The sequence below is a fragment of the Carcharodon carcharias genome, chromosome 3 (assembly GCF_017639515.1).
Source record: "Carcharodon carcharias isolate sCarCar2 chromosome 3, sCarCar2.pri, whole genome shotgun sequence".
Lineage (NCBI taxonomy): Eukaryota > Metazoa > Chordata > Chondrichthyes > Lamniformes > Lamnidae > Carcharodon > Carcharodon carcharias.
The window spans coordinates 133,512,708-133,528,736 of record NC_054469.1 but is presented as its reverse complement, the minus strand read 5'-3'; the positions used below and the strand labels follow the sequence as shown (position 1 = coordinate 133,528,736).

Genomic DNA, 16,029 nt, shown 5'->3' with positions numbered 1-16,029 from the left:
CTGGGGAGCACCAAGACGTAGCAGCAGGGTTAGGAAAGTTAAGGACAATTAGTTGCACAGCCTGGGCACGGGTGTTAATCACATGTACATAATGTTCACTATTGTCAATAAACTCCCAAGAATGTCTCCCTGCCCATGGCTCCTTGTTCTGCTTGCAGGAGGATGATGACAACACGCAGTGAGGACACTCCAGAGATCTTCACATAGCCTCTGAGGATATCTGACTCCTGTCTGGTCGAAAGCAGCTCGTTTGCGCTCCATGATCAGGGTCATTTCAGAGACACAGCCATGAAGCTTTAGTCACATCTGATGCTGTGTCCGCCTTCAGCACCTCAGCCCTTCCGGAGCTGGTGCACAGCATCACTGGTTGTAGATGCTGGTGTGATGGTGGCCTGACCCACCTTAAAGGTGCTAAGAGAGAATGAGAGAACTCTGTGGTGCCTGCCCATGATATTCCGGCAGCAATGACCAGCACCGCCGAGGTGCAGGCATCAGTATTTCCACAGAGTGTGAGGCCAGACCATCACTGTGATCTGAGGCCACACAGGGCAAAGGGAAGAGGCCCTGGACTGACACACCTGCCTTTTATCTTGTGCAGAAAGGTTTCACATCTGAGTGACGTGAACATTGCTCATCAGGTGAAGTGAGTTGGCAAAAAATTGACAGATGGAGCATAATGTGGGAAAATGTGAATTTGTCCACTTTGGCAGGAAGAATAGAAAAACAGTATATTAATTATTTAAACTAAGAGAGACTACAGAACTCTGAGGTACAGAGGGATCTGCTGTCCTGGTACATGAATCACAAAAAGTTAGTATACAGGTACAGCCAATGATTAAGAAGGGAAATGGAATGTAGTTGATTATTGCAAGGGGAATGGAAAATAAAAGTGAGGATGTTTTGCTACAGTTGTATAGGGTGTGGGTGAGATCACATCTGGAGTACTGTGCACAGCTTTGGTCTCTTTATTTTAGGAAGGATATAAATGCATTAGAAGCTGTTCAGAGAAGGTTCACTTGACTGATACCTGGAATGGGGGGTTATTATATGAGGAAAGGCTGGACAGGCTTGGTCTGTACCCATTGGAGTTTAGAAGTTTGAGAGGTGATCTTATTGAAACATAAAAGATCCTGAGGAGGCTTGACAGGGTAGATGTTTTCCCTTGTGGGAGAGACTAGAACTAGGAGACACAATTTAAACATAAGGGGTCTTCCATTTGAGATGGAGATGATGAATTTTTTTTTCTCTCAGGGGGCGCGAGTCTTTGGAATTCTCTTCCTCAGAAAGCGATGGAGGCAGGATTGTAGAATATTTTTAAGGCAGAGGTTTGTAGATTCTTGACTAACGAGGGAGTCAAAGGTTATCGGGGGTAGGCAGAATGTGGAGTTGGGGCCACAGTCAGAATCAGCCATTATCTTATTGAATGGTGGAGCAGATTCAAGGGGCTAATGGCCTACTCCTGTTCCTAATTTGTATGTTCAAATGAAAAGCAGTGGAGTAGACTGGTGAGACAGACGAGTCATAAGAAATCTGTACATGGGACAAATGCCAGTGAGAGTAGCCAACGGGGAGTCGGAACCATGTGTAATTGGAAGAGAAGTTCGACAAGGCTGTTGTTTATCACCAGTTCTCTTCAATGTCTATGCAGAAGCAATGATTAAAGAAGCATAGGAAGATACAGAATCTGGCACTTAGATTGAGGACAGGGGGTGGGGTGGGGGGGTGGTGGTGGTGTGGTGAATGATAACTTCAGTTAAATTTACAGATGATAAAGCACAGAAGAAGGATTACAAGAACTAGTAGCTAGTAATAGCAGGTATGAACTTTGGAATAAAAGTGTACAGTGGCAAAGCCAAAGTGATGCATATTTCAAAATCACCAAGAAATATTCATATATTGATAGAAGGAAGAGGTGCAAGAATTCAAGTATTGATGAAGCATAATATCTGCAGATGGAAGAAGCAACAAAGAATTAAGAACAAGGATAGCAATGAGAAAGGCTGTCTTTGGTAAGAAGAGATGACTGCTCAGCAGGAACCTGAATAAACAACTTAAGAAGCGACTTGTAAAGAACTTGAATTGAAGTGTTGTTTTGTAAGAACATGAGAAGTGGACCTTACAGATGGAGGAGATCAATTTGCTTAATAGCTTTGAAATGTGGATCTGGAGCAGAATGGAAAGGACTTGCTGAACAGAAAAGGTAACAAGTGATGAAATGCTGTGGAGAGTGAATGGACAAAGCAATTTGCTGAAATAACTGGAAAAAGTCAGATGGCAGAATTGTCTCAGATTTGCACTAAGTGCGGTAGTGGGCAGGTAAAATGACATTTTACCCAATGGCCGCGATGGCAGGTTTTCTCGCCGTACTGTCCCAAACCTGCCACATTTTTTATGCATTCCTGGGAAACTCACCGTTTCCAAGGCAGGCGGGCTCTCAGTCACCCCCCACGCCATCACCTCGTCATTTCATCACATCAGGCACCATATTTAAATTACAGCTGCGCTCAATGCTTCCAGCCCAGGACTGCTGCAGGGAAGATGTCCACAAAAGGCAAAAAGACTGCAGCCCCCAGGTTTAGTGATGCATCACTGGAATGCCATTTGAACACCGTGAAGGCCCACCACAAAGCCCTCTACCCCCCCCCGCTCTGGCCACAGGACAGGCAGCGGCATCACCAATCCAGCATGGCAGGTGGTGACAGTGGTGGTCAGCGCAAATGCCCTGCAAAAGAGAGCCACCCAGTGCCACTACAGGATGAATGGTCTCATCCATTCTGCCAGGGTAAGTCACTCTTCTCATCACTCTCACCTCACACACTCACTAACCCGTCACACATCCACAGGGATCTCACATCTCAAGGGACAACACCACTAACTCTTACACACACCCTCACATCTCCATCAAGCTCATATTCTCTGGATCTCACATTCTCATTCCTGTCCATGGCTCTGCTCACCACAAAAACATTCCACACTGTGCCATGTGTCCCGCTCACACTCTCTCCATCTGTTTTCATGCAGGAGAAGCTGGCTCACATCAGCAGGGAGAGGTCCCAGACCAAGGGTGGAGTGGCCCACTCACTTTGAGGAATGTGCCATTATGCTGACTGGTGAGGACATAGACCATGCCTGCGGCGATGGTGAGGTTGGCGGTGAACACCCACCTGAGGATCCTGCACTACATCAACCCTCCCTCAGTGCAACTGTGAGTGGTCTCTCTTTCTCCTGCTTTTGACTCTGCTGCCAAGCACTACTTATCTCTACTTCGGTTCACAGGGGACTCTGCCAAGGGACTGACACCCTCAGCCAGTCAGTCCCTCAGCTCCATTCATGCCCTCAACTGCAGCCAAAAGCCGCCTCCTTCCATGAAGAGGTGGAAATAAGCAGCCTGGAAGACCAGTCACCGCAGTGGGAGCAGCCTGCCCACGAGTGATTCTGGAGGGAAAAATGTGTGTGTGGCAGGGCCCTTTGGAGCATCATGCAAGCTGTGTCTCCCTCACACATGGATCCTTCACGTTTCACATTCATGTCCTGACCATTTTGAATGCTGCCTGCTGGGGGCTGGGTTGTCCATCTGAGCTGACCCGCATCTCTGCCCACCCAATGCAGCACAGGATCTCACCCACCACGACTCTCCTTTCACTTTTGATTTGGACAGCATGGTGCTAATTCGGTTTTACTTTCGCTCCCCTGTCTTTACCCTCCCCAAGTCACCCATTTCTTTTCCCCATCACAGTTGACCCCCCTGGCACCACATTCCTCCTCCCCTCTATTACCTACCAGCCCCAACCCTTTTCCTTTGGGAATGTCCAGGAGAACGTGCACATTCCCTTCCTTCCTGAAAATCCCACCCCATCCACATTCAACACGCTGACCTCCTCCTTCCCACCCCGAGGGTCTGTGTCTGCCTCCATGTCTCCACCAACCACCTCACTGTCCCTTCTGTCGCTACTGTTGAACCCTCAACCTCCCGCCCTACTGCCTCATTCTGCCCTCGGTCATTTTTACCCTTCCTCCATACCACGCCCAACCTCAATTCACTCCCCAGGAGGCAGACATGGACCAATCCGACCCCTCCAGTGCGCGATCACCTGCAAATACCCCCCACACCCATTCCCCTCTGTACACCTTCCCCCTTCACGCCCCTTCTGCCCCTCCCCCCATGGAACTCTTTCCTACCCTGAAACCCTTCCCCCCCCAGAGCCCCTTCCCCCCACCCTGTTCTGCTACGCCTCCCAAGAATCACCTCGCATTAGTCCCTCCCCCTTCCTGACTCCTTCCTCCACCCTTACCTCTTATCCATCTCCTTATCCATCTCCCTCCGGACTCGTTCCTCCAGCCTTACCTCTTCTTCTAGCCTCATTTCTTCCTCCAGCCTTACTCCTATCCCCTTCGTGACTTCTTCCACTCTTACTTCTTCCTCCACCCTTACTCCTTTCCCTCTCTGCACTCCTTCCTGCTCCTGGAAACCCTCCCCTCACTCCTTCATCCCCTCAGGCATCCTTCCCTCTCCATACCCCTTCTTCCCCCCCGGACATCCTCCCCTCTCTGCACTCCTTCCCTTGCACCTTCCACTCCCCCCTTAGACCTACCTCCCCAGTTTCCGTCTCCTCCCCCCGTTCTCCCTTCCCCCCAACCTCCCCCCGACACCTTCATTTCCTTCCCTCCCAACCTCACCCTCCTGACACCTCTTCATTTCCCAGTCGATCCTAGACCTTCCTCTCCCACTTCCTCAACTATCATCTATTGTGAGCATCAACAGTGACTATCCAACTTCTTTGCAGCAGAGCCATGTCCATGAGAATCCACCCAGCATGCCATGGACGGTCCTCCAGTGTGCCATTGCTGTCGAGCTCCAGCATCTTCTGCACCTCGGATGTCTGCAATGTAAGCAAAGCCCTGGCGGGTGAGTCCTGACTTCTGCACATTACACTTTTCAAGACGTGTCCTACACCGATGTGTTTTCCTGCTGATGTAGGCAGACGATCCAGCAGTGGTGGGGGGAACGATCCCGGCAGGCAAGCTTAATAATGATATGTTGATCCACTATCCAATGGTGGAGAATTTGGCCTGCCATTGGGGAGCTGAGCGGCTGATCACGAACTGGTTTCATGACGTCATGAAACCGATAGCACTTTATTGTCCGATCATGCCCAGTGCTGGCAGGCACGTAAAATCCTGGCCAGAGAGGCTGAGTAGGGCACATCTTAACAGGGAACAGACTAGTAAGAGCTGTTATGAAGGGACAATTTCAAGGAAAAAGAAGAAGAGAATTGAAGAGAATTTCATTGATGGCTGGCTTGAAAGTTGATGCAAGTTATTGGCAAATGGAAAGACTGGCACTGGATGGGGAGACATGGAAAGACTACTATGAGCCAAGGACCTGTCTGCTGGCAGAAAACACATGATAATGATGATGATATTATAAAACAAATTAACTTAACTATTTCTATTTGTGTGCTGAAATAAACAAGATAAGAATTATTTTTTTAAGGCATCCCTTTTATTTAATGGTACATAAAATAAGTCTTACCACCTCTCCTTCCTGTGGATCATAGAATCTTTCTACGAGCTGGACTGAAGTACTTTTACCACATCCACTGCTGCCGACTAGTGCTAAGGTTTGTGCATTTCCAACCTTGATTGACAGCTTTTTGAGCACTGATACATCTGGACGAGTCTGATACCAGAAGTGAACGTTGGAGAACTTCAATTCACCATTAAATTTGTCCTACAATAAAACAAATGGAATGGCAAAGATGATTTCAGCAAAGAATTTGCCTGCTACAATGATTACCTCTGCATTATGGGTTTAATTTCTAGCAAGAACTCTAATGTAAGTATAGATGTACGTCAAGAATCATGTTGATTCTTTCGGAACATGTTTAGGTTTATTGACCAACCATTCTTTACTGGAACATCAACTTCAATGTTTAATTAAAATACATGTTTTTGACAAAGATTATTAAAAGTTGAGGTATTGGAAAAATCACTTGAAAATGTATATTTGAACCCCCCTTATTGATTAGCAACTGAAAGTTAGGTCATCCTTCGAATCTATTTAACATGAGTCACAACTGTGGAAAAGTAACAATCATCCCATAAAGAATACAACAATGGGATATTATAGGGACTTGTAACTTACAGTAACCTATTAATACATCATGAAAAGATACTACATAAATGCTACTGCCTATTGAAATAATTAATAGTTAATATATTAAAAGTTAATATAATATAATATAAAAGTTAATAAAAGCAAAACTGATGTGGTAGTATTTGCATGGAAAGACTGGCACCGGATAGAGGGACATGAAAAGATTACCATGAGCCAAGGACCTGTCTGCGGGCAGAACACACATGATAATGATAATGATGATGATATTATACAACAAATTAACTTAACTGTTTCTATTTGTGTGTTCAAATAAACAAGATAAGAATGGATTTTTTAAGGTATCCCTTTTATTTAATGGTACATAAAACAACTCTTCCCACTTCTCGACACATCTAAACCAGGTCCCACAACCCAGTCCCACACACAGTGAGTGAAATTACTCCTTACAAATACAGTGAGACTGTCAACTCCTCTCAGTAATTAATGACCCATCAACAAAATTGTGAGAACACTAGACATTGAAAGTGTAATTTCTAAGAATGTAATGTTATTAATCAGTTGTTAGTTATGAAGAAAAGGTGGCATTCTCCCAATTAATGTGGAAAATCAGCCCTGTAATATTCAACTTGCTTGCCAGTTGAGACAAGATTTGTCAATTTTTGTAGAGGTCATCAGAATGGAGCTCAAAACAATAGCAAAGTAATCTACACTGGAAAAGTATAGATTCAACCCAACAATGAAGAAATAATTAACGGTTGCAAAAGAATGATGGTATTTAAAATATATGTAATTTACATGTAACATATTGCAATTGACATTAGTGCCACAAAATATATAAACATTCATTTTTGTGTTAAATTCTTCTTGCATAACAGCTAGGCCATTCGTAAAGCACCAAAATTCTATCTGAAGGAAACAAGTATTTGAATTGATAAAAACAAAAAACTGCGGATGCTGGAAATCCAAAACAAAAACAGAAACAGAAATACCTGGAAAAACTCAGCAGGTCTGGCAGCATCAGCGGAGAAGAGCACAGTTGACGTTTTGAGTCCTCATGACCCTTCAACAGAACAGACCCTTCAACAGAACAGACCCTTCCATCTAAGAGGTTTTCCAAATCAGTACCATATTGTGGTGTTATGTTTCCCATCATGCTGTAAACAATAGTAACTTTCACGCAAATAAAATAACTGGACTGAATGAAGAAAATAGTGACTTTGTGCAGGGTTTTACAAATGCCATGTCACTGGACTCCATGGATAAAAGATCTAGATTTCATGGGATTCTGTGGAAGATCTTGAGTAATTTAGTAAGAAAGAAATCTTTCTAAGAAAGAAAGTAGGTGTCTATGGGAACCCTATGAGATATGGAATTTGAAATTGAAAATTGCACAAGTGCTCTATATAATCACATAGGAACAAAACAAAGAGCATGGGTCATTTTAGAAAGATAAACACTTCTGAACAGCAATCAACCAAAATGGCAGTGATTTGCATATTACTTGTATACAAATATATACGTAAAGAATAAAATAGTTTGCAAACATTAAGCATTGACGTCATCTAAACTTTGTCTTGATTCTTAGATCTTAAAGCACATTTATTTTTAGCTTAGTCCTTTTAAATACAATGCTCACCAGTGTCAGCCCTTCGGTGCTGTAGCTGTCTATAGGTGGCACTCTCTCGAAGAGTGCAAACAGGTTCATTACAGCAACTTTTGCCTTTGCATAATCAGGAGCAAAAGTACTGCTTTGTCCAATTTCCAAAGCACCATATACAATAGCATTAAAAACACTATAGAAAGAGTTTTTAGAAAATAATATTAATCAAAGAGTATCATACAAGTTACCATTATATTAAATCATTCCATCAGATAAAGTTGACAGATGCATGAATATTTATTTTGTTGAATAAAAACCTTTAGAATTGTCTTCTAGCCCAATATATAAATGTCACCAGCACAGAAACATAGTGGCGGGGGGGAGAGGCAGGGCCGTAAAATGCAGCGAGCTGTTCAAAGGGTCATTGACTTTGGCGGGATCAGAAAATCCCGCCGGTAGGAGGGGCCGTAATATTCCACCCATGCTTCTTGAATGAAGTGCCAGTTCCTCTTCCAGGTACCATGCCCTAAGAGGGCATTAATGACGCTGGACTTTCATTGGAGTAGTCTATGATTGTGCTTCACAAAATACTACAGTGGTTGTTTGCTGTTGTCTTTTGCAGTATGGCTGACTAGGCAACTCTCCAGCTCTTTACCGCCTGCCACATTAGAAGGATTTGCTGGCTGATAGTCAACCTGTTTGGCTATGTTACGTATGCACCTTCCATGGCCATCATGTCTACCGCTGTGCCACAAGACTTCCTTCAACTGCCAATACCAGTACTGTAATATAAGGATCAGTAGAAAATGACTCTCACTATTAAGATAATCCACCCTAATAACACTCAGAAATTCCAAAACTGAAGAATCTGATTCAAGTTCCCACAATGTAGGAAAATCATATTAGTCCAAGTAATACATCATTTTTCATTCTCTCTCCAGGGCCAGGATTTCCCGGTCGGTGAGCGGGGGGTGGGGCCCGCTCGCCGACACATAAAATGATGCAGGATGACGTCAGGCAGAGCTCCCGACATCACCCCGCCCCATTTCAATTTTCAGGTAGGCGGGGGCTCAGCAGAATTAGCTATGCGCCCGCCGACCTGTCAATGGCCTATTGAGGCCATAGACAAACTCATTAAAGTAATTACTGGACCTGCCCGTCTAATCTTAAGGTTGACGTGCAGGCCGGGAGCCCTGGCGGGCAATAGAAAAAGCATGACACCTCATCCACGGATGGGATGAGGTTTCATGTAGGTTTTAAAAAAATTTAATAAAAGTGTCTTTGAAACTGATGGACATGTCCCAACTCGTGTGACAGTGTCACATGAGGGTACAGGTCAGGGAAATTTTTTTTTAAAGATTTTTTAGCGTGCAGCCGATCTCCCTGAGCATCACTTAGCCTCAGGGAGATGAGTGCGCTCTTTCATGCGCATGCGTGAAAGAGCGCACTCTCGGCTCAGAGAATCCCCCCCCTTCACCTGCACAGGGAGCGCATAGTACTTCCTGGCGGACGTCACACTGGGCGGGTCTTAATTGGCTTGCCCACGTAAAATGGCGGGACACCTCCACTCCTAAACCTCCCCCGCAACGGGGGGGGGGGGGGGGAATTCTGCCCCGGGCATCTTGGGCAATTAACATAATTGATCAGAATCCAATGATCAGAATCTAAACTATGACCTGGACAAAGACACATTAAGCAACCTTAATTTTTAGAAATCAAAATTAATCATCCTAATAGATTTAAGGTAAAGTATATATGTTACTTACAGGAAAACGCTTTCTACATCCATTGCTTTTATTGATATCAGGTATGCACCAAATCGAAAACTTACTGCATAGCTAAAGTATTGGATAGCCTGGCTCAGTGCAAAAGCACTACCATAGACCTGGGATTTCTTTTTAGCGTTTCTGCAATACATGCACAATGTCATTACAATAAATCCAGAACATGCATAAACTTGATATTTGCATGCATTAGACAGAGTTACATGGTGGACATTTAATTCACATTTTCCAGTCCAGACCATATAAAAACAACAAATTTACCATGATTGGGGCAGAAATTATGTTAACGGTCAGATTTAATTTGACAGGTGCATAAAGCAAAAGAGTTTGAAGGGATATTGGAAAAGGGCGGAATCTAATTCAAGCGACAGGTGACTTACCCATTGGTCAGAGAGCTGGCAAGAACCCTGCATCACCTCGTTTGGGGAAGGCCCAATTTTTATTAAGGGCCGGTCAGGCATGTAAATGGCAAGGGGTGGCCCTCCCTCAGGATCAAGGACCCCGGAGGTGGAAATCTAGTCCCATGAGAGCTTCCAGCTAATCAGAGGCAAGCATCTCTACACTGAAGGCAGTGTCACTGGGAGCAGAGGCTGCTGCCTGTGCCTACTACAGCACCAGGCCAAGGCCAAAGGTGAGTGAAGGCAGGAAGGGGGTTGTACAGAGGGGTTCGCTGGGTTGCGGGGGGGTGGTTTCAGACGAAAGGGCAGAGATTGGCTCTCACCAGCCTCTGATGTTGGATCCCTCTATCAGGCACTGAATGCCTGACAACAAGAGAGCCTTCCTGGGATCCTACAAGAGAACCGGGCAGAGTTTGTTTCTTGGGCTCCCAACCTGCCATTGGTTAAATGACAGTGATGGCGGGATGAAACCCTTAAGTGAGCATAAATTATCAATTTAAGGGCCTTAATTGGCAGTGAGACGGGAAGGCCGTCTACAAGCCTTCCCGCCCCAGACTTAATCAGGACAGAAGTGAAAAGGTGGTGGGGTTCCCAACCCGCACCCTCTAGCCTGATTAACTTTCCCATCCTGCTTTCAAACTTGCCTCGGGGGAGGGCATTAAATTCCACCCAATATGATAAGAGCTATTTGCTCGCTTGGAGGAAACATTAACATGCTGGATATCTTACTTAGGTGTGGCAGCTTCTATGTATTTCTAAATAGGGGCTTCCAGAGTTTTAGACCTGCCCAGAATTCTAACTAACAGTCGTGGTTCTGTATTGGGGAATACTTTGCACTGTGTAATCTAGAACATGATGTCATCTACCTCAATTTAACTGGTGAGTGCTCCTTGCAATGAAATTACATTGTGTTCTGAAACTGACTTTCCTAATAAAGGTAACCTTTCAGAAATGTCATTTGGAACTGGGGTCCTATGTTGCCTGAAACTACCTTATAAAGAAAGGAGCAAAAGTGCTAGAAAAACAAGATTTTTTGGCACTTTATTGCAGGCTGTTTTAGTTTATTAAGATTTTTGATTTTTTTTCTCTGCAGCTGTACAATCCAAAATGTATTTGTGCACTAATACTGATAATGTTAGGAAGTTGTCCAATATTGTGGCATTATCAAGAGCACATATATTATAACCACAAAAATAATTGGTGTTCCCAATTTATTTAAGAGCTCAATGAGTGCTAAAACAGGCAAGATTATGCATTTTTTGTCTCATTAAAAGCAGACTTAGTGGATAGAGCTTGAGTCAATTATGCCATCATATCTTGCTTGGACAGGATAGAACTTTATTAAGTGTTGTGTTAAGGACCTTTAGAGATAAGCTGTGTACAATACCGTGCAGGGATTCTCACTGAGAGTCTCTTGCGAATGTGCTTTATTCAATCCCAGAGATGACCAAAAATATCTATTATTTTAATAAAATGGCAGCTAATTTTGAATTAATTTTAATAGTTATGTCCGGATTTACACACCTGTATGGCAGCTCTAGATTTTCATCATACATCTTTTCAAACATTGGTTCTGCAGTCAGAGAAACAACAGTACGGATATTTTCCACAGCTTCTGTTGCTATCTTTAAATTAAAATAAAAATACAGATTAAGCATTGTTTACAGTGTCAAGTTTTCAATGGTACATAGTGCCATTTGTAACTTGTAGAAAATATTCCTAATCTGCAAATTAATTTGGAGAATCCATTTCCTCCCTTTTTTTGATGATTTATTTTTTGCTAAGCAACACCCCCTGCTCCCTGCACTATTTCTCAATGAGCATCCAAGCTCAGTAACACTGTTCATCCAGCTCCCAGAGGGACATATAAATGGGCCTGCATGGTTCGCTGCAAATTGCTCTCCTTGCTCTCTTTGTGGGAAGCAATGAACCATTTGCTTGTCATTGGAATATTAGAATGTCTCCAAGGAGAGAACAGTGAGCATGACCTTATGTCCATTAAATTATACATTCTCCTCAGTATTTGATGTGATCACAAGAAATATTTTAAATGCATTGAAGGACACAAAAAATAGTAGATGAAAGGGATTTCTGCAAGGTATAGTCATGCTGATGGTACTAATAGAATATTCAAGGGATGGTTCTCAGCATACCCATTTCTAAAATAACTTTGCAATGAATAAGTGTCACAAACATTTTAGTTTAAAATCTGATGAAGTGTTTGAGGTGGTATGTCAATGTGACAACTGGACAGATAGAGGATCATTTTAAATTTCTGTGCTTCCAGAGGGGAGCCTTGTCCATTACAGAAATGATTCTTTAATTATTCACTTTAATGTTAAGAAAACCATTTTCTGTATGCTTACAAATTTCCCATATGCACTTTCAGCAGACAAGGCTGCCATCAGAAGTGCGTATGTATAAAATTACCCAACATATGATAAATCTTCCCATTTCACATGTGCATGTGTATAATATGTGTCTGTCTTTATATGTGCATGTGTAATTGTTTGTCCATATCTATCCATGTATGTGTGACTATGTGGGGGCACCTACGTGCAAGTTATAGTGTGTGTGTGGGGTGTGGTGTGTGTGTGTATACTATGTACAGCAGGCAAGTTGGTGAAAGTGAAATAAAACTGTTGTTCAATTTTTAAAAATCTCTTATAATAAATAAAACCAGGCTATTTGTTCATCCAGACACTACTTTTCAAACGGATGAAAATGCACATGACTTTTGAGATCAATCAAAAAGTGTTGACTTTACCTTTCCAGCTGCTTCCAGCTCTTTTCTGTCACGACTTGTGTATCCTGTTAGGGATTTCATTTCAACCACTCCAGCTAAAACAAGAATGGGCACTATTGCTAGGACCAATAAGCTCATCTGCCATCCATATATGAATGAAATAATAACTGCAGCTCCCATGCTTGCAACGTTTTGTGCTATTAGTCCTAGTCTTAAACCTACAGTCTGGAATGAAATAAAAATGGATATGTATCCTGTAAGAAGTTTAACTAATTGTGATCTCAGTTTTAAAATGAACAGACATCCATAAAAGAAAGAAAGCAGACAGTGCCAACAAGTGACCTCTATTCTGAACACTGGCTGGGATTTTCCGGCCCTGTCATGGCGGGACCCGCCACGGGAGATTTGGCAGCGCAGCCAAAAGTCCATTGACTTTCGGTGGGATCAGACGATCCTGGTGCGGGCGGACTGGAAAAAAAATCTGCCCTTGTCCTCTGTTACTTTACTATATACTTCCTTTTCTTCAAAATTTCATTAAGGATCTTTCACTCCCGCCATTCCTTTGGCTTTCCATTTTCATCTTTCCCACTTTCTTGGTACCCTGCTCTCCATCTTTCATTGGGAACCCCCACAATTGTGGAACCGCACAGCACGCCCCCGGCTTTTCATGCTACTGATTTCAATGAGATAAAATGCAGACTAGCCAGGTGATCGACTCCACCAGGTTGTTGCTGGGATAGCAAGATTGAAAATTATCCCCCTTTCCCCTGAATTCCTCAGAAAATTTCACCATCGGGAAAACAGAAGGGTGAATTTCTCGTGCTCCTTACTGTAACTTTGGTAAATGTTGAACAAAAGTCCAGTTAACATATCAGCAAAGCAGGAGAGCTCCCTCAGTAATTCACCCCCAGGTGACTCCCCAAAACACAGTATTGGAAGTTGAAAGATAATTTCCGTGTCTCTACTGAGTGGCACTGGTAAGGAACTGACAGCAGGTTTTCTTATTTAAAGCCAGGAAATGGTGGATAATGTAGGGGAATCTAAGGAAATGAATAAACTATTTTGAGCAGATGGGAACTAATCCATTCTGCACATGGCTTTGGAAAGACAATGTGGAGCAAACCAAATTGAAGATTCTGCAATGACTTGTACATCAAGATCAGGATTTTGAAGTCACTGCATTAGGACATTGGAAGGGGTGACAGGTGACAGCGATAGGGGATTAGTAAGATCCAGTTTAGTTAGATCCAAACAGCAGACCTTTACATGAGTGCTAGTTTCAAATGCTATGGATTTATGTGGCACTGAATTTCCTTCTCTCACCCCACCACCTGTCAGTTTGGCCAAAATCCCCAGTGATTGGATTCAATCATTTTCTCTTACTGCTCAGGAAACTACAGTGGCAGCACGTGTACCCACAGCCAGATAAAGACCAAGGACTCAGTATTTATGGAGAGGATGGAGAACGTGCCAAGGCCAGGGACACAAAGATCCGGCTGAATTATTCCACTTCCCGCCTGGCAGCTGGCCATTTAAGAAGTTGTTTGGCTCCCTGTGAGAAAACCAATGGAGGTAGGTTACAGCCAGGGACATTTGGGGTGGTCTAACTGTGGGGTGTCCAGGGGCACAGAGAGGTCTTTGTGGGAGGGGAGAGGGATGACCAGAGAACAGGGCTAAGAGATTGGGATGAGCATATGGGGAAGGACGTGGTTGGAGATTGGGACTTGGGGCAGGGGTAGAGGAGAAGTCAACTATGACCACAGCATGGAGAGGGCATTGACGCTGGTGCAGCTGGGTGGTCGGGTGGAGGTCTGCATTTGGGACAATAGGAGACAGAGAAACCATGATCAGCAGTGGGGAGGTCAAAGACTTCCTTAAAGGTCATTACATTTGCTCCACTTGGACCGAAAGGACTACTTTCCTGTAATATCAAATCTTCCTTGAGGTTACAAAATGCTTCTTGAAAACACTATTATTATTTGGTATTATCATACATCACATCCAGGAACACGTAGATTGGCATTTTTTTAAATCAGTGATTTCAGAAACACATAAAGCATGGTAAATACAGAACTTTGGCATGTGTGCAAAGGATGCGTTACGCACTGTTTGGATTTGTGATGCCTCTGTAGCCAGTCTTGTAGTCAGAGCTCCAGTGCTGTTTTTCTTATCATCAAACCAAGCAACCTCCTAGAGACAGAGTGAAGCAGAGACTATGAATGGAATGGAGAAACAGAATGAAATAAACCAAAAACTTGTTATTATTGACTTGTGGATTGCTGCATACTTATAGCTTTGGCTTTTGCTTAGAAAAACACACTACGAAAACAGATTGAATGGTCAAGCTCTAACAAAACATGGATTTTCCAGCTCTTTCACTGCTTTAGTCAATGATATGGGTGTCCTTGTGTGTGTGTTAACTTTTACTGCATGGGTGTTCACATTTAATTTCTCAAGGCCAACCTCTAAAATACATCAAAAACATTTTAATTAGTTTTTATGATAACTAACACCTGTTGGGTGTGAGAACAGTGAGCATTAGTCTCTATTCTATATGTCGCCCTGATATCATCCTTTCAACCTTATTGCCATCAAGATTTTCCATGAGGAATGGATGTGATGCTTTTTATTTTATAACAACAATGTGCAATTACATAGAGCTTTTAACGTATCAAAACATCCCAAGATGTTTCATAGGAGCATTGTCGAACAAAATATAAAAGCAAGACAGACAAGGAGGTATTAGGACAAACGAATAAAAGCTTGGCTAAGGAGGTAGGTTTTGAGTGGCATCAGAAAGGAGGCGAGAATGTGAAGTCTGCCAAATGCACACTTCCTAACATCAGTTAATACTTGGCACAGACTTGGAAAAGAAACTTTGAGAACTGCATTCATGACCAGTACAATATTAGCAGTAATCCTAATTCTCTACAGTGGGTACATAAAGAGAATTTCACTGCATGCTATCACTTCAAAGATGCTGACTTCAATGGATGTTTAGAAAGCATTATACAAACAAAATAATTAAAAAAATCAAAACTCAGAAAGTAAAGAGAAAAGTTGAGTAAGAAACTCAATAATAAACATTTATCATTAAAGATAAATACCCACACTTCTAATCCATTTTGGATTCTTTGGTTCTGTTCACCAACCAAAACTTATATTTCTCAGGCACCTGTAACATAATAAAATATCCTGAGGCACTTCAGACGTGCAATATAAAGCTATATAAGATGATGTAAGGCCAGGTGACCAAAAGGTTGGCCATAAAGGTAGGCTTTAAGGAGAGACTTGAAGGAGCCCAGAGAAGTGAAATTGAACCAACAAGTCTTGCTTCAAAAGGCATTCCCAAAATACAACAAGAAGAGTTCACTCTCTCACAT

General features: G+C 43.0%; 1 protein-coding gene across 1 annotated transcript in view; it reads right to left on the bottom strand.

Moving 5' to 3' along the window:
• LOC121275888 (ATP-dependent translocase ABCB1-like) overlaps positions 1-16,029 on the bottom strand; it is a 141,166-nt gene that overhangs the window by 31,021 nt on the left and 94,116 nt on the right. Inside the window, exons 17-22 of the mRNA XM_041183682.1 lie at positions 14,753-14,836; positions 12,668-12,871; positions 11,425-11,525; positions 9,485-9,625; positions 7,755-7,911; positions 5,534-5,731 (exon numbers count right to left, since the gene is read on the bottom strand). Coding sequence (XP_041039616.1) covers positions 5,534-5,731; positions 7,755-7,911; positions 9,485-9,625; positions 11,425-11,525; positions 12,668-12,871; positions 14,753-14,836 — 885 coding nt within the window. The remainder of the gene's footprint in view (positions 1-5,533; positions 5,732-7,754; positions 7,912-9,484; positions 9,626-11,424; positions 11,526-12,667; positions 12,872-14,752; positions 14,837-16,029) is intronic.